Source organism: Canis lupus, chromosome 23, assembly GCF_011100685.1.
Source record: "Canis lupus familiaris isolate Mischka breed German Shepherd chromosome 23, alternate assembly UU_Cfam_GSD_1.0, whole genome shotgun sequence".
Taxonomy (NCBI): domain Eukaryota; kingdom Metazoa; phylum Chordata; class Mammalia; order Carnivora; family Canidae; genus Canis; species Canis lupus.
In genome coordinates, this window is record NC_049244.1 from 15,192,238 (window position 1) to 15,219,705 (window position 27,468).

The 27,468-nt window shown below is 36.6% G+C and overlaps 1 protein-coding gene across 19 annotated transcripts in view; it reads right to left on the reverse strand.

The window, feature by feature from the left end:
• The window catches only part of RBMS3 (RNA binding motif single stranded interacting protein 3), a 1,328,331-nt gene that overhangs the window by 486,456 nt on the left and 814,407 nt on the right, over positions 1-27,468 (reverse strand). For all 19 annotated transcript variants that reach the window (XM_038570636.1, XM_038570630.1, XM_038570628.1 and 16 more), the window contains one exon: positions 4,443-4,501. In XM_038570636.1, the coding sequence (XP_038426564.1) occupies positions 4,443-4,501 (59 nt within the window). The remainder of the gene's footprint in view (positions 1-4,442; positions 4,502-27,468) is intronic.

Consider the following 27,468-nt stretch of genomic DNA (forward strand, 5'->3'; position numbering starts at 1 on the left):
CCTGCTTTGTTCAGCAATTTCTGGTCATTTTGGCCTGACGGTGACTGTTTTGTTTTATGTTGCCATATTTTACAGAATGAAAGCTGCCACAGCCACCACCCAAGAAAGAACAATCTTGAAAACTAGAGGTTATGTTGAAAGAGTTCTCCATGACCCTTTCCAGAATAGAGAATGAGTGTGTTTCTCTGGGTCTGCCTACTGTACAGAACTTCAGAATGTGAGTGGGATACAAGGACGGAACAAAAGCCTTTCTTTCAGATGCTAAGTTAGGGTTAAGACTAACATTGAGCTAATACATCAAGGTTCATTTTGATGCTTTTTCTTTCCATCTCCAAGGAGACTAGTGAATGTACTTCCTCACGCTACAATACACAGTAACTTGCATGTAATATACTGCATGTGCAACTGCTCATGAAAAATTGAATTTATATCATGTCTTTAAAAACAAAAATAAATAAGTCTTGTCTTCCCAAGATTTGGTTTTAAATGCATAGCCTGAGTCTAGAGGCAAAGTTGCAAATGGTTCAGAAGCAAGTGTCTCAGAGAAGACCAAATCCAATTTGCATTCTCTAATGACAAGCCTGGTGCTCTTAGTGATTTTGTTTGAAAAAGCCGCCTCACTCTTTCCATCTCCTTCCTGAAGAAAGCCACGGTCAAGAAGAACTCCATTTATGCTGATTATTTAAAGATGCAAAACACAACATTAACTCCCAATCCATTACCACTTTCACCTGACATTTCACAAAAAAGCAAATAAATATATAGTCACAGGCTCCTCATATTTCATAAAAAGAACCACCAAAATACAATCAAAACCAGATCATTTATCCAAAAACTGTTTTTCTGTTTGTTTTGCCTGAAAAGACAACAGATTTGGAGAAATGTAAAATTAATAATAATCTATCACCCATATTCCCACCACCTTAATATATTTTTTTGTTTAATATCACCAGTATTTTATACTATAGCTAACACCAGGTTTGGTTGAGTGTTATCCATATCCATTTAACTATCAAATCAGGCCATATTGTTATTATTATCATTTTATGGATAGGTTAACTGAGGCATCCAGAAAAGTTGAGTCATTTACCACAGGTCACACAGCTTACTTAGTGGAAAGGCAGTGTTCAAACCAGGCAGTCTGGCTTCACTCCAGACATAAGCATAAGCCATACTTACTCTCAGATATTAATGTAGATCCATATTTATTTTGCACATTATTATATAGTCCCCTATATTCACTTGAATTCCTATAATAAACATGTTCATTGTCTGACACAGCATAATCCTCTTTACTATCAGTGGTATATGCACCATAAGCTAGAATTGGGAGGATGCCTGTTTGTTCAATACAGAGAATGAGTGCTCAGCGTGTGCATATCTACATATTCCTTAAACATTTGTTTGAATAATATATTTGGAACAACATTCTCAGTGTAATTACTAGCATCAAAATATGTCCTTTATTGTTCTCTCCAATCTGACTTTTTAAAAAGTCTCTACCAACTTAAGATGATATCAGCAAATATGAGTGAACCAGATGTGTGAAACACAGCATCGGATGGCCTGCATGAAATAATGTTTGCTACCTGAGTGGATATGAATGATCAGTGCAAATTACTTTAATTGGCATGTTTCCAACTGTTTCCTGACTCACCCTGAAGACACTGCTCCTTTGTAGCCTTCTCAAGTGTTTGCTGTGTTTTGTTCTTTGTTTTTCCTTTCTCACATCTCTTCTCCCAATGGGCCTATAAGTGGAGAGTCTTCCTTGTTCCTAAGTCCATCTAGTTTCGCTCTTACCTAAAATCTCCAATTTAGAATTTTTCATAAGAAAATCGTACAATCAGTGTGGAATCTTCATTTTCACTATTGTCTAGAGATCCCCCCGCCCCCAGTATCATTGCTTTTAGCTCTCCATAAATACCTTCTGGATCAGTTACTTTCCTTAATACTATTCTTGCTTCGTTTCTTGGATATTTCAAGAAGTATTAAATGGTTGTTTCAATGCCTTGTTTTATCAGTTCCTTGAGCTCCTCAATGATGTCACATCTTCCTTCCAACCTTAGAAACACACTTTCATGGTTATAATTAACAACTGTAGATAATTTTCCATAAATATAATTGCTACCTCTTCACAAATGCATGTTGTTTATACTGGTAACCATTTCAAGGGTCATTCTTCTGAAAGAGATACTCTAAATAGGATTCAGAATATCACTGAAACAATATTTTCCCTCAAACATGAAAGTGGCATGACAGTAATACCCTTCTGATCATGAGTGCTTACTTTTAGGATACCACCTCCATATACATGAGGAAGACTGCGATTCAGAATCACTACTGTTAATCCACAGGCTCTAAATGCTGAGGCCAAAAAAGGCAACTACAGGCTTTTATTTATGTGTGTATAACAATCACATGTTCTCTCCACTTCCTTCACACTACCTTCAAGGCAAAAGGTCTAATAGCCCTCTGCCTTCCCATAAAGTCATCTTTGGCTGCCCTTTTATTAAATGATTTCCCTACGTAGGTCTATGGTCCCTCTCTTCCTTTCTCTTTCCCTTTCCTCCATTCTTTCCTCTCTCTTTCATCACCTTCTATATTTATCAGTGCTTATTATGAACCTTGTAGTCCCCAAACCACTTTTTTTTAAAGGTTTTATTTGAGAGAGAGAGAAAGTGAACAAGAGTGAGAGAGAAAGAGCATGAGTGGGGGGGGCAGCAGAGGGAGAGTGAGGGGAAGCAGACTCCCCACTGAGCAGGGAGTCTGATGCAGGGCTCCATCCCAGGATCCTGGGATCAATACCTGAGCCGAAGGCAGGTGCTTAACTGACCGACCCACTCAAGTGCCCCACCAAGCCACTCTTTAAACCCATGCTACAATGAATAAAAATATTTTGTATCAGCAAACTCAAAATGTATATGTTTATATGTTTAAAACATATGCATAGTAAGACTATATTATTATTTTCTAAATCATAAACAGAAAGTTGATATAAAAACAGAGATATGTTCTAATATTTTCTTCAAGCATTCCTGGCAGATCGTCTAGCCTTCCCCTGCAACACCTCACTTTGAAGGTAAACTTTCTAGGTTACACAAGCCCTGTCTCCATTGAGCTTAAGTCTCTTTGGAGAGAAAGAGAGAGAGAATTAAATAAGCAGTTACAAGAAAATGTGGATAGGAGTATTAGGAGTTTCCTCTTTTCTAATTATGTGGGTCTGCTCAATTAAATTCTAAAATTCTTTCTCCCAAACTTTCCCCAAGTCCATCCATTCTGACTTAATGAACTTCATTCCCCCGAAAGAAATCTTTATCTCCTCCTCTCACAGTATTTTGTACATATCTCTATTATAAATATCTCCGTTATACTTTCTCATGTATTACGTTGATAACACTGATTCTAACAAGCATTTTAGGATCAATTTTTTGGTGTTCTTGCTAGTTTCCTTTTCAAACTGAACTATTAGATGACAGGAACCATGTCTTATTATTTTTTTGTTTTGTAGTACCTAAATACCTAGTGCATTTTTGAGTTTCTAGGAGACATGGAATGCTTTTTTTTTTTTTTTTTTAATTGAGGAATAGAACCTGACTACCACCAAATAGCCTGGGATATATTTTCAGTATATGAATGTCTGTTCCTAAAACATACATACATTATATCTATATGTGAAATAGCAGCAGTCTTTAGAATGATCTTAGCCCCACTATACTTCTTGATGTTAGTAACATAAAAAAGGCTGGATTACAGGAGCAATAAATAGCATATGTCACAAGAAGCATTTCAGTTTTCTAGTAAGAACTGAGTCATGCAAGAGAGGCCATACAGATTTCACAAATAGTATGTAATGCAACCCTTGAAAGAGTATGGGATTCCCAGACATGAAGAAGCATGAGTCACAGATATAGTCAAGTAACTTCAGAAATGTTTCCAGGGGAAAAGAAAAGCCTTAATAAGATACCAACTCAGATCCTGAGAGATGTCAACAGCAGAAGCTTAGACACAATGGGCCCATCCGTAAATTCATTCCTAGTCAACCAATGTTGCTAAAGCTTTAAAGAACAGATAAATTAAAACGTGCTTCGCATGGGGAAGTTTTCCCCAGAGTTCCTCATTTTTATATAGGAAATCAATTTGCATCACTGATGATATCATTCAAATCAGACAACCCAAAGTTGTTAAGAGGTAATTTAGTTTTACGCTGAAGCAATTTGATACTTGTTCTGATTTGTGATTTTCATTTTGTTTGTTAATGAAAAAAATTAATGAACAATGTTACTAGAAATACAACTCATCAAAGCCTCGGCATTTTTAAAAAGGTTTGCCATGTACTATATGCCGTGATCATTGCACAACTGATGCCTGGACCTCTGCCTTGGAGGAATCATCAATCCAACAGCCTAGGCAAGAGCCCACGGTACAAATGCCCTTAGACATACCTTTGCACTGATTTGTGTTTTTGTCCAGAATTGCCTTTGTGGATACAATCTTTCCATACCTGAAAGAGAGAGAGAGGGGAAAAAAAATCCATGTTATTATAGCCCAATGAAGACGCTTAAAATACCTTAATGAACATCGGTGCACACACAATTGAGCAGGAATAAACCAAGAAAACAAGCTCGGTACTCCCATTTCACACCTGGATGATCCCTTTTCACCAGTTCTTCTTTATAACTCGAGAATGTGCTTCCCTACATAATCACTGGGTTGAGCCTTCAAAAATAGACCTGTCAGGCTGTCATAGGTGGCTGAAAGGGGGTTTCAAGTGATTGTGATCAAAGTAAATCACACTGTGGATTGCTGGAGAAAAGCACAGACCTTGGCGCCAAGCTGAACGGGGCTTACATCCAGCTCTGGCGCTGACCTAGTGTTGCAATGCTGAGCAGTTTAACACAATTTCACCAAAGCCATTTTTTTCATCTGGAAAAAATGAGAATTGTAATAATTCCCTTTCAGGCTTTGGGAGAGGGTTAAATTGAAATATTAAGATTTCCTAGCAGTGCTCCTATGATAAATGGGATTTTTTTTTCTACTGGAAACATATACTGTAAGTTAACTGAGGATAAGGACTGAATTTTGGATTCTCAGTGCCTGCCACCATATGTAATAGATACTCCATAAATGTTTACTATAAATAAATAAACAATACGGGTAACCCAGTGGTACTCCATCTGCAATGAAGTGTCTACCAAAAATACATGTAAGTATATTCATTATTTTGTTATCTCTTGCAGAAGACCTAATCTAGGTTTTGTTTTTTAAAAGATGAGCAAACTGGAGAATGAAGCTCAATCTCTTTAAGCCTGTTTCCTAAGATATAAATGATAGAACTAAAGAAGATAATTTCTAAAAACCCCATCCTTCTTTAGGATTCCAGAAGGATGCTCCTGAATCATCACAACATGGATAAATTATAATGCAAATTTAAGTGCCAAGTTTACTGACAACTCACACTTATGGTGACAATTTCAGCCATGTCACAACATATTTGGCAAGTTTTCTTTTAATTATATGCTCCTAAGCAACTGTGAGTATATAGACAAATAGAAAATATCCCATGTAGTGATAAACTAGGTTCCCTATCACTACTGTTTCTTTTGCATTTATGGGACCCTCTTATTCTAGCATTAATTCTTTGGAGCATTTAGTGGTCATTTATTAATATTCTGGTGTTGATAATGTCATTGTTCTAGAAATGCCTTTGCCTCTTTTCTTTTCTTTCCTACAGATGTTTTTGGTTTTCCTGTTTTTGTTTTTATTTTTAGAGAGAGAGAAGGAGAGAGCATGAGCCAGGGGCAAGGAGCACAGGAGAGGGAGAAAGGAAATCTCAAGTAGACCCCATGCCCAGTGCAGAACCTAACACCCAGCTCGATCTCACAACCCTGAGATCATGACCTGAGTTGAAATCGAGTCAGGCACTAACTGACTGAACCAATCCCAGGAACTTCTCAGATGTTTTGATCAAGGATAGATTGAGGGTCCTCTAGAAATTTATGGAATTAATGCTATTATGAAAGTGATGCCACCAATAGCTTTGAAAAATCATTAGGAGCTGACCTATTAATAGGTCACAGTAGGAACTAGAATATTTGTATATACTTAGATGAAGGGGTCTGGAGATAATTCTCCCAGGCCCCAACATGACCCTTCTTAAAGTCAGCCAGACTGGAATGAAGCTGTCCAATACCAAATTGAGTAGCTTTGCCAGCATAATCATGAAATTTAAGCTACTTATATCCCTGGTACCAGCATACTTTCTACATCTTTATAACCATAACTCTATAGTTAACTAAATCAAAGACAGCTAGAGCTGAAAGTGTCTACTACTGTTTTGCAAATGTAAAAAAAATTAATCTAACAGATTAATAACTTGATCAAAATCACGTAATTTGTGAAATGGGACCAGAATATGGGATTTTTAAGATTGGTACAGTGCTTAACCATTATACCACCTGCTTCCAAAACAGAGAAGCTACATATCTCAACTCTTCTAGCTTCATCAATCTTCATGTCTTTGAGAATTCAGGTATTTGGATCCAGGGTAATATAGTATAGTAGTAAAAAGAATATGCTGTGGCAACAAATTGCCATGGCTCATATCTCAGTTCAGCCTAGGTATTTTTAATTGGCTAAGCAAGCCTTATGTGTTCTTTGTATCACTTCACCATCTATAATTTTACAAATCTATTTATTTAAATGTTCATTTAGGTTATTATTTGTTTAAATTTACATATACCTATGTACAAATATATAAAATTATGATAATAACCTCTACCTCAAAGGGTTGTTTTGAGGGTTAAGTGGAGTTTACCTAAAATGATAACAGTGGCTGGCACAGAATAAGAGCTCATTAAATATTAGCTCTTCTTACAATTATTTCCTTCCTGTTATCTGCTATATAAAAAAATCTCTATTCCTTGGCATTCTCTGAGGTAGATTAGAAATAGAAGGGGGTAAAGTTCTGTCCCAAACAAGAGCTTTAAATCAAAATCTTTCACTAAGAAATTTGGCAGATAAAATTATTTCCTAGAAGGATAATTTACATTTACCACTTATGTTGTTATTTTTAATATTAGGGATTACATTAACTATGTTGTCACTGTACTTAATCATATAAATGCCCATAGGTTCAAAGCTTTTGTTTGTTGTGTGTGTGCTGTGTGTGTGTGTGTGTGTGTGTGTGTGTGTTAGGTACTACATGCCTATTACTATACAAGCCCACTTTCTCCAAAATTTCTCATCCCCCAACATCCCCATGCCAAAAAACACATATGGCCTCTCCTTCAAGCTCTATTTCATCCCAAGAGTTTCTTTTTTTATGAAAATAATCAATAAAATACTATTATATTTTAATGGTCTCTTTAGTATACAATGGTCCAATGTATCTATAATTGCACTTTAAAAAAAATGTTTATTTATTTGAGAGAGAGAGAATGCAAGCATGGGAGAGGGGCATAGGGAAAGAGAGAGAGAGAGACAGAGAGAGAGAGAGATCCCAAGCAGACTCCCCACCTGAGGGCAGATTCCTCACAGAGGGCTGGATCTCACAACCCAGAGATCATGACCTGAGCTGTAATCAAGAGTTGGTTGCCCAACTGACTAAGCCACCCAGGCACTCCTCTATAATATATTGTACCTATTAATGACAGTAATATTTGATAAATTTGGGCTATTCAGGCAAGTAAACATTGGGAAGATTATATATATCTTAGTGTAGAAAACAAAAGGGAGAAGAAAGGGAACATTTGCTGAAACTTATTCTTCCACACACAGCACTATTAATACAGTATGGGAGAAGTAAAAACTAGAGGAAGAAAAAGAATTTAGAACATTTATAACCATCTCACATCAGGCACACAAACCCTTAAGACAAAATCCTTCTTAATTGGTTTCTAAAGCTACTCCTGAAAATTTTATATATAAGTACCTTCCAAATTAAAATTTAGCTCTATCTTTTAAAGAGGAAATTAAAAATTACTGTATCTCATAGTGAATTACATTTCCCAATGGGACTTTTAGCCTATGGTGTGCATTTTGTCCTACTGTATCAATATTACTAGGATGTCTTTCTTTTCCTTCATTAAACGTAGTATATTTTTAAAAAGCTGTCATTTTATTATGAAAAAAAAGGAAACGAAATTATTTCTTATGGAAAGCATTTGTGAATATTTTGGCAAGCAACTTTTTTCTAAAATGAAATTTTATGTCCCAGGAAACATTAAAATGCTACTATGAATGGAAAAATCACTCACACACACATACACACACACACCAAAAGCAAATTATTGTATTTCTTGATTTCCCTTTTTTTCATTACACTCTAGGCAAGGTTTTCCAATAGTGCTGGAAAATGAAACAATGGGACATAACCAAGAGTACCTGACTCAGCCATGAGTCTGTGGAGTTAGAGGAATTTGATTCTTTGGCTCAGTTACAGTATTTTGCATTAACAATTATTCCACAAAGCTAGGATATGCTTTAAACAACAAGAGAAGGTATTTAATGGGCCATTGGTTCCAGTTCATGTTTGAACTCTCCTGGTGACAAACAGGTACTTTCTGCATGACTGGTGCTGTATTCTCTATGCTCTGCAAAATCAACATCTGATAGAGGTAAATCAAGTTTAGACTTTTTTTTTTTTTTTTTTAGATCCAAATCACCATAAACAGAAAAGCCACCAATGTAATATACCTGTGAAGAATTACATCAAATCTTTCTTCCCAATGTTTTGTCAAAGTATACTAATGGACTATAGTAAAAACTATACAGACTAATGATACATTTTTACACACTCTGGAGAAAAAATATTTCTGAGGCAAAATGTATTTCCAAACATAAATGATCTCCCTTATTTACTCTTCTCCTTCTTTGGGTTTAGAGTAAGACTGTAAGTATTCATAACGTTTTTCTTTATGATGCCCATGAGTAGAAAGCAAAATCTGATGTTAGAGAAATATATGTGACCAGATCATTTCAGGATGACGCCTGAAAATAGACCTGAGCAGTCATGCCATGTGCCTTCTGGCTCCAGAAGCTTTCAGACAAATCCAATTCACTTTCCCATGCTTTCATTTCAGCTAGAAGAGATACAGGATTATCCACAGTCAACTTCCTCTGGGTGGGGGAGTTCAACTTCTTGAGGGAAACAAATAAATGAAGTAAACATCTTTAGTATCATGATTCTCAAATTCAATACCTTCTCTAAACCAATGTGAGAAGCCCCTAATTCACATTGCTAGGATACTTTTGGACATAAAAACATGCAACTCCATATAACATCTGCATATTCACCAGCTGTCTGGAGTGCCCATACATTCTCCAAATGCAACCAGGTCCCAAATAGCATTTTATTTTTATTCTAAGCATACTCTGCAAACCAGTAGCCAATCTGTAGTAACTACTCAATTATATTTTACATTTTCATAACTGAGTTTTATATATTTATGTGTTGTCTATTAACTCACTTTTACTCTAGCTTGTCAACTCAAGTTTTACATTTAATTTTTTAAAGAACAGTCAGTTATTTCTGGCATTTATTCTTTTCTTAAACAGCATTCAGGTCAAACTATTTGTTGATGCACTTGATTACTCCACATGCAAGCCTAATTTGAACTAATGACATCTATTATTTTCCAAAGTCGAAAAGAAAATAGAGCTATTATGGATCTACTCTTGGTGCATTATGAAGACATCAAATTGGTGGGATCTTTCTATAAAAAAATTATTTTTAAATCCTTTTGCTGAATCACTCACTGTGTATATTAATTCAAAAAATACAGGCAAAGACTGAAAATAGAGTCTCCGCAGTCAATTAACTCCCAGCTAACTCATTTTTCACATGCCTTCTGTATTGATACCAGACTCAAAAAAGGTACTGCATTTATTTAATGGATGAAACATTATCCTTTCAGCAAATATGGTTATTGCCTACTTCTAGATGGCTCATTCATTCTTTGGCATTTAGGGATGCTAATGGAGTATATCTATGGCTTTAGGGATCCAGTAAGAACTTGGTGGGGCTATTCCTTTGATGGGCCACATCAGCAGCTTTCATCTACAAGAGAAGTCCACACTCAATAATATTCTGAAGCATTAACAAGTTCAATCTACCATTGAATGGTTGAACCCAGTAATAACTGTGGTGGGCTGAACTATGTCCCCTCAAAATTCATGTGTTGAAGTCTTAACCACCAGTTAAGTCTTAACCACAGTACCTCAGAATGTAATCCATATTTGGAAAGAAAGCCTTTAGATAACTAAGGCAAAGCAAGGTCAAATGAGTGGGCCTCAATCTATCATGACTAGTGTCCTTATAGATGATGACAAAGGCACAAAAGAGAGACCATATGAGGACACTGGGGTAAGATAGCCATTTGTGAGCCAAGGAAAGAGGCCTCAAAAGAAACAATCCCATCAACATCTGGATCTCATATTTCTCACCTCCAGAACTGTGAGAAAATAAATTTCTGTCATTTAAGCCACCCAGTGTGTAGTATTTTGTTATGGCAGTCCTAGCAAACTAATACAATAATGTCTATCCAGGGGCTGGTAAGCTTTGGAAACTGGAACAGAAGTGAGAATATCCAGACCACTGTCCTCCTTTTAATGCTTTGCTCAATGATTTTGCAGGTGGTCCTTCCAAGTCCTAACTTAACACCTCCAAACTCTTTGTCATCCAACATTTGTGTGGATAACAGGGCCAAGAAGTATCCCAGCACCACCCAGCACAGGCAAATAATAATCTAGAACCTGATTCTTGGCCTTGTAGTCTGGACATTCTTTCCCTTCTTTGCCCACTCCAGAGATAATCAAACTCTTAAATCATGGATCCACACCAAGTACATTTCACAAGTCCATTGCACAAACCAAAATGTCATTTATTAACTTACACCTTGAGAATAACACATTACAAAGAACAAAAAATAAGAGTTTCCAGTTGGGAGAATTGAAGAAAACTTCTCAGAGGAAGTGTTTGAAGAAAGGGCAACATTTTGGCAATCAGAAGCTTTTTATACTTCTTAGGAATAATAAAAACAATTTCCCTCCAAAAGGTTTTTTACACTAGGGTATTATTTAGTAAGTTACTATTATCACAGTACAGTCTCACCAAAATTCTATGGCTATAACGCTATATTTACAATCTGGTCAATTCTAAAACAATGGTCCTCTAAGGTGCACCAGAGTCTCTAGGAGGGCTTATTAACAGAGAGATCACTGGGCCCTACTCCCTACTCCCAGAAATACTGATTCAGTAAGCAGAAGATGGGTCTGAAGAATATGTACTTCTAACAAGATCCCAGGTGACACTAATATGGCTAGATAGTGTTTTGAGAACCACCACTTCAAGAGAATAACACACCAATAGCAAAGCACGTGTGGTTAGTTATTTGCAAGACTCCAGAGACTAAGGGGCTCTCCGCAGACATAGAAAATTACTTTCAAAGCTGCAAAAAGTATGTGCCTTTGATCAAATGATATTCCATGTTGAAAAGGCAGACTAAATTTTTTTTTCAGAGTTTTGCTTAATATAGCCAATATAATGACTACTTAAAACCCAAGTATAGCTGATTTGGAATTTTTTCAGGTACTTTTTAGAAACAAAGTCCAACGAAAACACATGGCAATGTCTATGTTAACTCTCTTCCTTCACTTAAAATAACTAGTGGGTAATTAATAGTTTGATTGAATTAGAGTGATAATATAGTGTGAAAACTGACAAGCAGATGATTAGAACTGGTTAGTGCTTTTGCTTGTTCTTTAATAAGAAATGGGTATAAACTTGGAGCAGATATACCAGACCAAACATGAATACTTTCAAATTCTAAAATAAAACAAAACAAAATCATTAAGCTGCTGGTTCTTAGAGTTAGTAGTTCTTAGACTATACTTTAGATTATATATTTCAGTTATATAGTTAGGGTATATACTCCACCTTCTTAGTGAAAGCTTGTGATAAAGGGGTTTCCATGCAAATAGGATTGAAATCACATCTTTTGGGTACTTTCTGCAACATATCATAGCACATTTCAGCATGCTTAACACTATTTAATATTTGGTCTGCTAATGTAGAAAGAGAACGGGCTTTTGTTCAATTAATATGGACTTGAATCCGAACTCCACCACCCCTATGATTTGGGACAAATTATTCAATGTCTCAGCTCCTCAGTTTTCCTGATCTATATAATACAATCACAAAGATCTGTTTTTAATAGTGGCTGTAAAGATGAAACAAAATTGTGTTAAAATTCCTACTACAATGTATGGCATGTTGAAATTCCTTCTGTTCTTTTACTAAATCCTGCCTTATGCTTTGTTGCCTATATATGTATATTATAGTGTCAAAATGATAACTTTGATAATGTCTCTCTTGTTTTGTTTTTGAGTAAATTCTATACCACATATGGGGCTTGAACTCAGGACCCTGTGATTAGGAGGCACATGCTCTACTCACTAAGCCAGCCAGCAGCCTATTGACTCTTTGACAGGGCCAGCCTGTCTCAGTTTAAATACTTGCAAAAGCTCCCTTAGGAAGCACATGTATTACACTCATGTGACTTCTCATACTCTGAGTCAATTCACAATTTCTTCTTCACTTGCTCAGTCTTCTCCCAGCAATCCCTAATGACTTGTTCAGCCTGTTCTCCAGGCTCAACCATGCCAATGCTGCCCCTACAACCTTCCCGAAGGCTTTTGCCTTCTAATTTTGCATGAGCATCCACTGCTGCAGTTCAGAACCCCTCACTTACCCATTCTCTGGTTTCTCCCTTCCTGGCCATCAGCCAACAAGCCATTGTACTTGGTCTACCACCCCTTGACCCTGGCAGCCCTTGGTTCTCATTGCTGTCAGCTCCTGGTTTACTCATGGAGAGTTGACTGTGAACAGTACTCCACTTCCTGTGCCATTTTGTCTTCAAGAACCCAATCCTGTACTACCAAGTCTCAAGGTCTTCTATAAATGGATTTTAGAGATTTTCAACACCTCTTTAATCAGAAGCAATGCCATCTTGTCAGGAATTCATGGATCTCCCCTTTAAAACCTCTCTAATCTCCATTCCGATGTGTTATTTAGTTGACACTCACATCTATAATCACTTCCTGTGGGCCTGCCCCTGTTCTAAGCTCTCTAAATATATCCACTCTTGTCAATCATTACAACAACCCCATGTGATAGGCTCTATCACTAGCTATATTTTACAAATGAGGACACTTAGAAAAAGATTTAAGTAACTTCTCCCAGGTCACATGACCAGGAACTAGCAAAAGCAGAACCCAATCCTGGGCAGACTGTCCTCAGAGCACATTGTCTGCCAAAAGTTCAATATTCTGTCTCTTAGCTCTAGTCCATCCTGCCACTGTTCTCTCTCAAAAAGAAAGCCACCACTCCTCCTTTTCTCCCCTCCAATTCCCATCCATTCCTGCCACACCTTTCTCTGCCCTTGTTTCCCTATATATATTTTTTCTGAAACTCAACTCTTTTCCCAGTACCAGGGCTCTTTTCACTCTGCCTGCCCTTGCACATTTGTAGACTCTTTCCTTCTACACACTGGCTATCATTAGGTTTCTCTCTTCACATTCCCTACCAGACTTTTCTGAAATGATTGCTCTACTCATGCTACTTCTTGCTTTTCATGATCTATTTTTTACTTAACTCCTAAATACTGGCTTTTATCTATTGGAACAGAACTTTGAAAATTAACTAGAAATTTCTTTTTTTTAACTAGTAACTTCTTAATAAATACAATAATCTGTTATGATCATCCTTGACTTCTCACTATCATTTAACTCTTCTCTCTCACTCTCTTTTTTTTTGGGGGGGGGTGGAGGAAGATCAGTTAGCCCTCTTAAAAACCTTCCTCTTGAAACATTCTGTTCTTGGGTCCTATGTATTACATTGACCTGGTTGGCTCTTAATTTCCTTCCTTGCAGACAGTTTTGCTTTATCTCCTTCACTTGCACCTTCTCCTCCTCCAGGTTCTTAAAAGTGGGTGTACCTTAAGCTTAATCCTCAACTCACTTGTGTTTGGGTGCTACTGGATCCACTACTATGGTAATTCTCAAAAATAGCATTCATCAGAATCATCTGTATGGCTTCTTATAACTCTGGGCCCCAACCTCAGAGTTTCCCATTCAGCTTCTTTGGAATTGTCTGAGATTAGGCACAAGAATTTGAACGTTTAACAAGGTCACAGGGGATGCTGAATTGTTGGTCCAAGGACTACATTATGAGAACCATTGCATCAGAAATATCTTTCATTACCATGCTTTGAATTTCCATTTCTCTGTGTGTCACTCTGATATTTCCTTCTCTGGATCTTCTTTCACCCTAAAACCTCAGTCCAGAATCTCTAATTAGAATTACTTGATATTTTCCCTTGAGTGTTGAGTGGTCATCTCAAATGGCACAACAAAGTTGAACTCACATATTCTATTTTCTCCTTCCCTGGAAGTGCTTCTAGGGAAATCAGGTAGCAAAATGTTCACAGGCCAGAGATTACAGTGAACTGGAGATCTCCAGCCCACCTGAAGGGGCATCTGCTTTTCATCTATAGCCATTGTTACCATGAAGTAATATGATTCCAATGATGTTAGGCTTTCTGGGTTTTTTTTTTGTCTGTTTGTTGTTTGTTTTAAGAAATCTGGCTTTTCTAGCAAAATTTCCTTATTTTTCGAAGCCTAAGGCTTAGAGTTTTGTAAAACAATGTGAAAGCCAAATAAAATAGCTCTCAGACATAGACTGAACCTGAGGACTGTCACTTTGTGATGTTGGCATTAATGTCTTCCAGTCTCTGCTTCTCTCTATGAAAAACATAGGCCCTTCAAGGGTAAACTGCATGTTCTGACTTTCTTGTCTACCAGTTATTTCTTCCAAATCTGAATTGTTGTGCTCACAGCCTACATAAAATCACCTGGCATTATTATTGTTCTTATTATTTTCTTACTGCTTTGTGATATTATCTGCTTATTCTCTATGAGATTATCTATTCAATCAGATCCTGATCTTTCAGATGTCCAGATAATGTGTTATGCTTTTCTGATCATCCTCAAAATATCCAGAGCTTGATGAATAATCTTCCTCTCTGGAAATCTGTTGATTTTTAAGTTACTTTTATTGACTTGCCAATGATTTCTACATCAGAAATATCCACAAATGATTGGACTACATTTATATATAAACACATACGTTTATGCCATCAATTGAGCACTTGCTACATGATAAGTCCTCAGTAGTATTAAGAGAAAACTGTATCAAATGTACAGCATATGTAACCATTTTGAGGGCCTTCAGAAGCAGGAGACTTGAGTTCAGCTGTGTAGAGAACACTCATGGTATCCACTGTATCCCCTGCTACCAAAGTACATAATCAGATTCTCAAAAGTTCTGTGACGGTGGTGATTGCTATTAAAATAGTAATTCATGGAGTACCTGGGTGGTTCAGTTAGTTAAGCATCCGACTCTTAATTTTGGCTCCGGTGATGATCTCATGGGTCAGGAGATCGAGCCCCACCTTGGGCTCCATGCTTGGCACAGTGTCTGCTTGAGATTCTCTCTCTCCCTCTCCCTTTGCCCCGCACCCCCGGCTCATGGTCATACTAAATAAATAAATAAATAAATAAATAAATAAATAAATAAATAAATAAATAAATAAAATCTTTAAAATAGCAATTCCCAATCCTGCCATGGTCACTTAGCTTCATTCTAATTTCCTCCTAGATCTTCTATGTCACTACCCTCAACCTCCTCATCTTAGCTCATATGACATTTTTCTTATGCCTCTTCTCTCTTCCCCAAGCAGCTAATTTCAATTTTGGTTATAATCCAACAGATATTGAGCTTATCTATGTTAGCCATGGCATTGTACATTAATTATATCAATGACAAAAATGAAATATGCATTCCATTGCTCTATATTGTAACTTTTCCTGTCCTAATATTGAGGATGAGTCATTCAAAGGTAGGGAATAGGTCTTACTCATTTTATAACTCTGGCCTTATATTCAGAAGTCACTCAATGAGTGTTTGTTAAACGAATGAATAAATGAGTTGATACTGTGTATCTTACCCCTAGCATCAGATGAGACAATCCAGATGGCAATGAGAGTCAAGGATATCCAGGCAGAGATATATCTCCTACTTTGCAACACAGCAAACCGTATATCCTACAATGATGATACATCACTTTTTATATCTTATGTTCAGTACATGCACTGAATCTCATTCAAAAACAGAACGAGCTATAACATCACTCAGGAGCCAAACTAAGACATAGTTTTAAAGTCTTTACTGTAAAGTGTTTTATGGCATATATTATTTTAAATCTACAAAGAGACTCAAGGAAGAATATGACATAAAATACTGAAAGACAAATTTCATACAGTATAGCAGCTGCTCTAAGTTTTTTAATGGATATACAGTTTTTACTACTGGTGTGAGGAAGTATCTAATGCAAGGAACTCAATGACTTTTCCCAGGGAGGTTTATCTGTAAAAGAATGGTAGTATGGAACTGTCTGTGGAATCTTTCTGAGCTTCATCATGTTTAGAAATGCATTTCTGTGATTAAGTAATACAAGACTGCCACTGCTTCATCAAAATAAATAAATAAATAAATAAAAACAATGGGAGAAACAGATGAAATCATATAATGTAGAAAGAAGCAGTCTCATGAAGAGAAATTTTATTTTTTTAAAAGTTCACAAAGACAAAAAGCAGAAAAGATGAGAATCAAGCCCAACTTTAAAGTAATTTTCTTATCCTTAATTGTAAACACTTATAAAACAAAGTGTGTAAGTAATTAAGAACACAGTCATTTTTTGTCAACACATCAATCTCTACATTAAATTGTGATATTGGATAAAGCTGCTCCGTGTCATCCCAAAAGATTCAATCCTTGTGAATCAATAACTGGATGACCACTGTTGGATGGATATTCAAATAATTCATGATAACATAAATCAATGGTGCAGTCCAATTACCTATGTGAGGATTATTTGCTTTATAGATTCCCTGTATTATCCAGGATACTTTTAAAATTATATGTAAGATACATACAACCATCACACCAGGTAAGTGGGGAGACTTAATAAAACAGTGCATGCTAAACATTCTAGTTTAATGAAAAGCTTATAGTAGATACTCAAAAACAGTATTTGCTGGGTTAATGATCAATCTTTTGATTATTTAATGGTCAGAAAATTCAGGCTGATGTTACAAATAGATTCTAAAAAAACATAATTTAAAAAGTGTGTAAATTACAATTTTTTTTTTAACTCAGTGACTTCTGGTTCATTTGCCTTAATCCTGCCCACTACTACTGCAGGTGTACACAGGCATACACTCCTGAGTGCATTCCTTTCATTCCACTGGGGGAATGTTTTGCATGAAAAAGAACACACCTATGACACTTGAGAAGGTCATGTGCGTGCGAAAGGGAAAATATAAGAAAAATTCAGCTGCTTCCCACATGTGCTATGGTTACAGATGTGTATTACACACTAGGAAACTCACCTAAATGTATATATACAGACAAGATGTAATATATTCTGCTTAGGAGGTAGTATCTTGTTCCCTTTTTTTAAAGTGAACCACTGGTAAAAACAAAGTAAAAGTTGATATGTTTAGATGGCATGTATTTTTCATATGCATGAGAGCATAATTGGTTCCACTTTTCTTAACACTAAATGTAATGAAAAGCCACATTTCATGCCCATAAAATTGAAATTCTATTAATAGTCTTCAGCCCACTCCTCATCTGAGTACTGACATTTTAATAAGTTGATTATTTTCTTCATTATAGAGGTAATATATCATAAAGTTATACTTGGAAAATCTAGGAAAAATAGGAAGATGAAATTATTCATAATATCATCACACAAATATTATGTTGCTTAGTTTCCTTTTCTACATATGTTTGTTCTGATTTATATGTTTCATATAGTCATACCACTTACATAATCTTATATCCAGCACTAAGACTTTTAAGGACTTCTCTATGATTTTTAAGAACAAGCAATGCCAAAACCAATGTATTTAACATAAAAATCCTTTCACTCTTGTTAGAAAATGTTAACGATGTAAGCCACACACAAACAAGAAGATCTGAAGAAGTAGTGATCCTCACTGGGTGGTTTATAATTTACATACTTAAAAGACAATATTATCACTAACTCATCAATTAAATTAGCTTTTTTTAATGAATAGTTACCAAGTACCAAAGAATATCCTCAGGAACATAAAGGTGATACCTCATGTACTGCATTTCTACTCTCTTGTTTCTGTTCCAAGTGTACATATTATTGTTCCAATGTGTGTTATATATCATCATTCCAATGTGTGTTAGCATAACAAGCAAATTCCAAAGAATAAAGGTGTGGGCAGCTGATACTTACCACTCTATGTGTCTATTGGCTGTTTTAGAATAAATATTGCTATAAGCATCTTTTGAGCTAGTAGTCATTGTAATTATATAAATGGATATTGAATGTGTGAAAGATTATTTATAACATGTAAAAGATGTACAACATTTTTAGATGAACACACATTATGGGCTTAAGAAATTATTAATTTTAACTGTGAAATATCTTGCTTTCCTCTCTCTAACACTCTCTACACTTTCCTCTATAAATAACCACTATCCTATATTCTGTAATAAAATATCCCTTGCTTTTCTCTATTATTTTGTCATACATATATGATATATATCATTCAGATTTGTTCATGTTAGAACTTTACACTTAAGTAATGTTAATCGTAGTTTACATATTTTGCTGCAACTTATTTTCACTTAATATTTTATTTTTCTCATTTAACATTTTATTTATTTTAAGATCTTATTTATTTATTAATGAGAGATATATAGAGAGAGAAAGAGGCACAGACACAGGCAGAGGGAGAAGCAGGCTCCATGGAGGGAGCCTGACGTGGGACTCGATCCCGGGGCCTCCAGGACCACACCCTGGGCTGAAGGTGGCGCTAAACCGCTGAGCCACCTAGGCTGCCCTCATTTAACATTTTAAATCATGAATTCAACCACATTGAATCAAGGGTCTATGATTCTTTTATTTTCACTGGGTTATGGTGGTCCTTTGAATAAATAACTCATAAATTGTTTATCAGAAGTCCTGTCTATTTTCACTTATGTTGATCCATACACATCTCTTTATTTCTGCCATTACAAACATTGCTATTATTACTGGTTTCATATCTATTTACTGGTGTAAATGTGCAAGAGTTTTGCAAGCCTATATGTTCTGGAGGGGGTTGTGGAGAGACATCAGAACATGTGTTGTTTCCCAAAGTGGTGGATCACTAGCAGAATACTAGGTTCTTCACAACCTTACCATATTTAATGTTGCAGACTTCTGTAACACTTCCTAAATAACTGAGAATAAAATATGATCATACTTTGTAAGATTTCTGAGTTTTACAGGCTCATCAGCAATGCATTAATGAATCTTGACAGGCAAAAGTAAATTAGGCAAAATTTTCAGGCATACCTTTCTGCTATTTCTGAGAATCAATAACTTTATGGAGTCATGAACTAGTTGTAATACACGGTCTGATTTTTTAAAAGAAGTAAGTGTTGGTAATGTTATATCTTATTATGCCTCTATAATTTACTATGGTTGCAAATTGTTTAAACTGTGTGCGTATATGTATGTGTAACTTTAAATATATAAGGCAAGAATAGCGCTGAAAATAATCATCTAAAAAGCACCCATGGGGGATCCCTGGGTGGCGCAGTGGTTTGGCGCCTGCCTTTGGCCCAGGGCACGATCCTGGAGACCCGGGATCGAATCCCACATCGGGCTCCCGGTGCATGGAGCCTGCTTCTCCCTCTGCCTATGTCTCTGCCTCTCTCTCTCTCTCTCTCTCTCTGTGACTATCATAAATAAATAAAAATTTAAAATAAATAAATAAATAAAAAGCACCCATGTTTCCAAATACTTGTTCCTTAGAAGGTCTTGTCTCCACAAGATTTTGGTCCCTTTGAGGCAATTTATATTAGGTCTGGAGAAGACTCTTCTTCTAGCCCAGAAAACTGACTCCATACAGACTAAACTAGTTAAATAAATAATTATTGAAATAATTCAAATAATAGGTATTTAACAGTCAAAATAAAACTATGTTTCTTGCTATTCCCATAGAGACAAAATTAAGAACTAAAATAAATGTTTCTATTAATTTGAGTTATTTCTCAAATACTACATAAGATATTATAGTACTGTCTATACTAGAAAGTCCAAAACTCCAAGTCCTACAAAGTTACTGTATTAAACTCAGTTCTCAGGACTAGCCACTTAACTTATTCCAGATTAGGTTACATCACATGATGTTTTTCCAAGTGTAATGTCTATCTAAAAAGTTGAGCCTTTATGGAGGTAACATATGGGTATTGTGTATGGTTATCTAAACAAGCTTAAGTTCTATCAAGCCACAAGCCTTCTGGGGGATCTGCCACCACAAAAGTCAGAGGACGTGAAGATCTTCTGGTTTACCCTTCCTTTATGAAGGATGGAAAATTTCAAGAACATCAACAATGTAACATGTAGACTGCTGGCAGACTCATAAAGTCATTACAAAACCACAAAATCAACAATAACAACCCAATTTATGGGATCGTTCATGACCTTGAAGTCACTTCCACTGTCATATATATTTCTGTATTATCCATATATGACACCATATTAATGTAGAGGGAAAAAAAGCTGAACGTACTAATAGCATTCCTTGAAAGGTTAAAGTTTACTTAGAAGGCAAAGAAGTTAAACATTATTTATTCCTTTACTCTGATAAAAGTCCTAATAAACTGTCAGTTCCTTAAGTTAATAGTTTCATACCTGTACATATTTCTTGAAGCCAAATTCTTCTTCTTTTTTATTTAAAGATTTTATTTATTTACTAGAGATACAGAGAGAGAGAGGCAGAGACACAGGCAGAGGGAGAAGCAGGCTCCATGAAGGGAGCCCGACATGGGACTCGATCCTGGATCTCCAGGATCATGCCCCAGGCCAAAGGCATTGCTAAACTGCTGAGCCACCCAGGCTGCCCAAAGCCAAATTCTTCTACCTCAAAAGATGCTACATATTTAATTCTCATGTTTTATGACTTTGCTATTCAAAATGCAGTCTATGGAGCAACAGCATAGTCACCTCTTTGGTCTTAAAAAATCAGTATTTGAGGCCCAATCCTAGAACTACTAATTTAGAATCTACATTTTAGTAAATCCCTAGGGACTTCATATGTACATCAATGTCATAAACCCACTATTTTACTACACGCACACATACACACACAAAAGGCATGCAATTCCATGCATTTTTGTCAAACCTCCGAGTTAGAAGAAATTAACTTTGTACTAAGAGTCAAGATAACTTTCAAGTTAGTAAAACTGCATTTGCCAAAGTTGACTAGCTGAAAGATAGGTTGGAACTTCATGGGGGGCTCCTGTCTTTTTCTCCTTTTGCAAGAGTTTGTATAGCTTTCAGCTAATATGTTTTTGTGGTCTGTAGCTAATAACACGCAGACGGTGCACAGTGTGCCAGAATTTGAGTAAAAGGCACTTTGGTCTCATCTAGGGAATTCTGCAAAATATGCAAGAGAAAGAAAAGCCTGGCTTAGAGAATGTGAGAACTCTTCAGAAATTTAATTATATGTTTTCACTTGGCCTAAAATGTCCCCATAGCCTTTGGTCAAACAATTTCAGAGTAATCTAGTGGAAATGGGATATGTGTTATCAAGTCTAAATCAATGCCAGTCTTATGTAAATAAAGATTTAGGGACACAGAGCCAAATTTCGCTGGCACCCGTATTAGTATCAGTAAATACAATGGTAATAAAACAATTAAGCAAACACTCAAACTGCACAGAGAGTTAAAATTACAGTGCAATTATTACCTAAATCACAGATTAAGGGGAAAAAAAAAACTATGACCAACCATGTCTATATATAAACAGTGTTTTAATTTGTTATTGTGTTGTGAGCCCCATGTGTGTGCCTTGTGTCTGACAAGCCATTCAGCCTCCTGCTTTCTTAAGTAGGTTTTACTGTTAAATTATGGCTAGAATTAACCAACATGCCAGTACACCATGATATTAATCTCCCAAGTATTCAATCACTTAACAATAGCATCATTATTCTAGAAAACTCTGCTTATTCACTGTTTGTTCATGTTTTCAGATGTTTCATTAAGAGCAATTTTATTTCAATAGAATTCAAAAGCTGTGCAAATGCATGATCTAAAAAAATAGTCTTAAATATTTAATCTTCTACAAGGAGTCCAAAAAAAAAAGATAATCAAACAATGACTAGGTCAGTGAAATCAAAACAATTATTTAAAATTAAAGTATTCTGGAGAGTTCATGGAAGGGGCACTTGAAAGGAGCATGTGAAGTATAGGAGGCTGACCTCTGCTTTTCAAGAGAAATCACCAACTTGCAGGTATGTGTTCTGTCAGCTGCCATAATTCAGCTGTGGTTGCAGTAATAGTGTTGTGTCTCCTTCTTGTGACATATCTATAGTCCTTAATTGGCAGTGGTGTGCAGAAATGAGTATAATCACTGTATCAAAAATGGCCTTCTCTTCAGACTACTGATTTTTATAGTTCATTAAAAGTATTTCTCAAGAGGCATTCATATTGAATTCTGACTTCCAGAATGACCACAAAGGAACAGTTAGAGCCAGTGAGTGAGGTCCTGTGGCGAAGTCACGCTGATTCTTGAATTATATCCAAAAGTCGTGAGCCCAGTGTTTCCAGGACCTGCTGCTTACACAGCTGTTTAGATGGCCCAGGGCAAACCAAAATGACCAAATCTTTTTCTCCTAGGCAATTCCACCATAATATGCCCAGACCCAAATTGGGATGGAATTTAAGAAATAAAATAACAAAGCATATATGTAAACTACCCTTCAAGTGATTTCAAAATCTGCATAGCTGAAAGAATTCTTAGGGAAACTTAACTCTAAGAAGTCAGTCATATCAACTAGCTGCTTTGGAAAAATAAATATTCTGAATAGCAATGACTTCTGCCTTTGAAAATACATTTTTAAGGACCTTATATCAAATATTCCAGTTAAAGAGGTTTTTTACCATATAGATACCTGAGCCTATAAATACAAAGGCCTCCAGGCTCAGGGGGCTCACTAAATATGAAGGGAAAAAAAGTTTCAGAGAAAATGCATGTTCCCTTTTATTTTGATTCCAATCATAAAGCCATTTAAAAAGATAAAGGGAGACCACCCAGTAGGCCAGAGATATTAGAAGCCATTTCTCTGGTGGAACATGTTAATTATTTATTATTAATTATTTAAGTGCTATAGTGTTCCCATCTCTAAGTATACACTTGTATGTTAGAAGCAGCCCTTAAAATGTATTGCCTAACTGCTAATGCTCAAGCATCACACCAAGACACTGGTGTGGTTCACACGAACAAATCCATTTGCTGATGTTTATGTCTTTTATTCACATGACCTCCACTGTGGCTTTTCAGGAAGTAGCAAAAAAAATAGCCAGATTTACATTTTTTACTCCCTATCTTTAAAACCCTTTGTTTATCTTCATTGATCTCAGAGAGAAACAAAATTGCAACTAGATAAGTAAATGAAAGTGTTTATCACCATCGTGCTTATTATTTACTATTCATCTATGTATTTTATAACTATGTATCTGGCTTCTTCTGCATTCTAATCGTTGTTCTGGGAATACAGAGATGAATCAGATGTAAATTCTGTCCCCAGAGTGCTTAGCAACTAAAGCAAGATCACAGACATGAAAATAAATCAGTTCAATATGGTGTTGGTGGTACCATGTGGCTAAGACTGAAGCACACAGAATGACATATCATACTGCAACAAGACAGGATGGATACAATTTTCTGGAAGATAGGAATGGGTTGGGGCTGAACTGAGGGACATGAGCATCACAGGCTTTCCAGAGGAAGTGGCATGTATGCTGAATCTCAGAGATATGTATATTCATTTTTTTACCTGATGAACAACATTCCAGCTGTGATGTTCATCGATAGCCCGTGGATCTGGCAGTCATAACCAGCACTGATTAGCAGTGCCACAGAAGATATAAAAAAGTTTCATGGCAGGATCCTAGCTATCAATTGCTTCTAGTTCTGTTGAGGGGTAACCATGGCTTTAACAACTCATTGGAAAGCCTAGTCAGGCTGCTAACCTGGTCTCCTTCAAACCCAATTTTGATATTTTAAAAGAGAGGCTGGCAGTGCTGGGAAGCAGAGGAGAGTGACCTTCATCCTGAACTCTATCATTTTAAGCAAATGCTTATTTTGACTGTCTTGAACCCAAACACCCTGCACTTGGCTACTCACTCACTTTAGAAGAGGGTTTAGAGACCCACCCATTGCTTCTCACCCCCTCAGAGCCTCACCTCCTACCTCCCATCCTCTCTGGCTATAACCACAGACTTAGTTTTCTTCATCATTTTTTATTTCCTTATGTTTTAGAAACCTTAGAGACCTGGGTAGTGGTCAGGCTGGTTTCCTCCTTAACTCTGGCCCATTTTCACACAAGTTACTTAAGGGCTGTAAGTGTCCAAGAAGCAATAAGATCACTATAGATTTTGAGGGTCTCAAAGACCTCAATTATGCATTATGTAGAAAATGTTTTACTGGCCAGTGAGGAGATCAGGCTGGCCGTTGATTCTGAAATGTATTTTGACATGTGGAATGTCAAGTGGGGCAGCATCCTGTCACCTAAGAATATATAAGAGAAAACACTTTATTTACTTTGTTTGTTTTAAGCTCCACAACATGGTGTAATGTAGTATGTAAATAAAAGAACATTTTGTGGGATAGGTTAGGGAATAAAAAAGGATGAATTACATAGAGTCCTCAATGCCAACCACAAAAGATTTCTAAGTAATGTGGCTATTCATTCCACTCACATGTCCCTGGTCTAACACTAAGAGTTCTAGCTCTTGTGATCCAGAGTATTGTCCATGGGGCCTCTCCATGAATGAAGAACACTTCTACTTTCACACTGATGTTTAACTAACCATGAACAGATAATCTTGTAATTTTGATTATACATTTTGGCACAGAATCAAAAACAGCTTTATTGATACTGCTAAAATAGGAGAAGCAGGGGTGAAATAGGTATCGTATCCATTCTAAGGTCTGGGTGACATTGAGAAAAGCAGAACAAGTGACATAATCCCAGCAATGGCATTTAAAGCAACCAAGAAAAGTGAGATGCAGCAGTTCTATGGCTGAAGCCAGGCAACTGCCAACAATTGGTCTAGACTGCCCATAAAGCTTAATAAATGGGCAACAGAAATAAATGAGAATAGGATATGCCCTCTAATTAAGAAGTAATATATGACAGTGTAAGAGCACATGAGTAGTCTCAGATTACCATTAAATATTTGAAATTAACAAAAAATTAAAGGAATAAATAGCATAGTTTGAAGACAACCTCTCCCAAAAGGAGGCACACAATCTGAAGTTGCTGTTAAAATACCATTAAGAAGCTCTGTAGAGAAATAGGATTTAACTGAACAAATGAAGCTGTAATTCAGAAATCAGATTAACAGTGGTAATTAGGACACTATCTTCCTTTAGTGTAATTTCTTTATATTTTATCATGCACTTTAGTCACGAGTTTCATCATGCATTATTACTCCATTTTCAAGAGAAAGAGAGACTCAAAAAATTAACTTGCCCCAAATTCACATGGCTAATATATGGCAGATTTGAATTCAATAGTGTAGACTCCTGTTTTTACATTTAAGCTTCCTGTTGTGCAACCCTCAATACCAAGTATTCACAAATATTGCACAGAGTAGATCACCACTTCCTACTTTTATATACATATCTCAAAAGCTTCTCCTGCCCAATGTTGCAATATAACCAATTTGTTTTACAAATCCTTGTATATCAAAGCTTTTTTTTTTAAAATTTTTTTTTCATTTATTTATGATAGTCACACAGAGAGAGAGAGAGGCAGAGACACAGGCAGAGGGAGAAGCAGGCTCCATGCACCGGGAGCCTGATGTGGGATTCGATCCTGGGTCTCCAGGATCGCGCCCTGGGCCAAAGGCAGGCGCTAAACCGCTGCGCCACCCAGGGATCCCTATCAAAGCTTCTTTAAGCAATTGTTACAGCTTGTTAACACTTTTAGAATTGTGTGAAATTCTAGGAATTCCATTTTGTTATTACTGTTACTAGCTGTATAATACAAGTGTCCTGGAGAGAGAGACTATGCCATGGAAAGGCTGCTAAAGATCTGGAAAGGTAAAACCCACTGAGGCTCTGGATTTCAGGAAGGAAAACGAGAAGACACTAAAAAGAAAGGCATGGGTATGTTGTGAAGCATATACCTCCCTGAACACAGAGACAGCTTTAGAGAGCAGTGGAATCCCAGAAAACTGCAAGCATACTATACATGAAAGTATTCTCAAAAAGAGCCTTCTTTTTTTTCTTAAGATTTTATTTATTTATTCATGACAGACACAGACAGAGGCAGAGACATAGGCTGAAGGAGAAGCAGGTTCCCTGTGAAAAGCCCAATGTGGGACTTGATCCCAGGACCCTGGGATCACAACCCGAGCCAAAGGCAGACCAACCACTGAGGCACCCAGGTGTTCCCAGCCATCTTTTTTGAGAAAGATATTTCTCAGATAATGCTCAGATTAAAACAAGGAGTCCATGAAAGGAAGATGAAGAGAGAATTAAGTATTGCAGAGGAACAAAAGCAACAGAATGAGAAAAATCAAGGCAGAGAATTTGTTTGGAACTTCAGGGGTCCATTGGAAATGATCAATATTTCACACAGTTTCTGGATTATTTTGCACTGGGCTTCTCTAAGGGAAAATCAACTTCAGACTGGAGAAGTTAGATAGAACTGACAGTGAGATCATCAAAGAAAACTGAGACCACTAAGGATCAGTTCTCTCCCAGATAAATTAAGGACTGACAACACAGAGAAAAAAAAAATGGAATTAGCACTGCTAAGAGACTTATTTAAAATAGAGCACACTGAGGGGGTGGGGGAAGGGCTCAGGCACATCTTCTATCTCAAATTCTTGGAATTTTTGCTGAACTCAGCTAAAGCCAAGGCATGTGCTGAATGGACAGACATAAAGGGACTTTCTGCCTAACATTACCTCTGGTAACCAATCACATGCAGATTGATGTAACTGGCTATACCAGCACCAATCACCTTTTCTTCAACTAACTTATGCAAATACCCTCTTTCCTCTATAAAATTTCTAACTTCCTTTGTCTCTCTGGAGCACACTTTTGATTTTAGCCAAATTTCTGTCTCCCGGAGTGCAATCCCTAGAATCCCAAATAAATACACACATTTTATTTTGCAGCTTGCAGTTCTGTCTTTCACTGGTTGGCAAGACTGTTCAGGGAGCATGTGTTAGGAAACTAAGGTGGGTCAGGCGCTCTCCGAGATCAACGAATATAAATGAGTTACCTCCTGGGAATCAGATA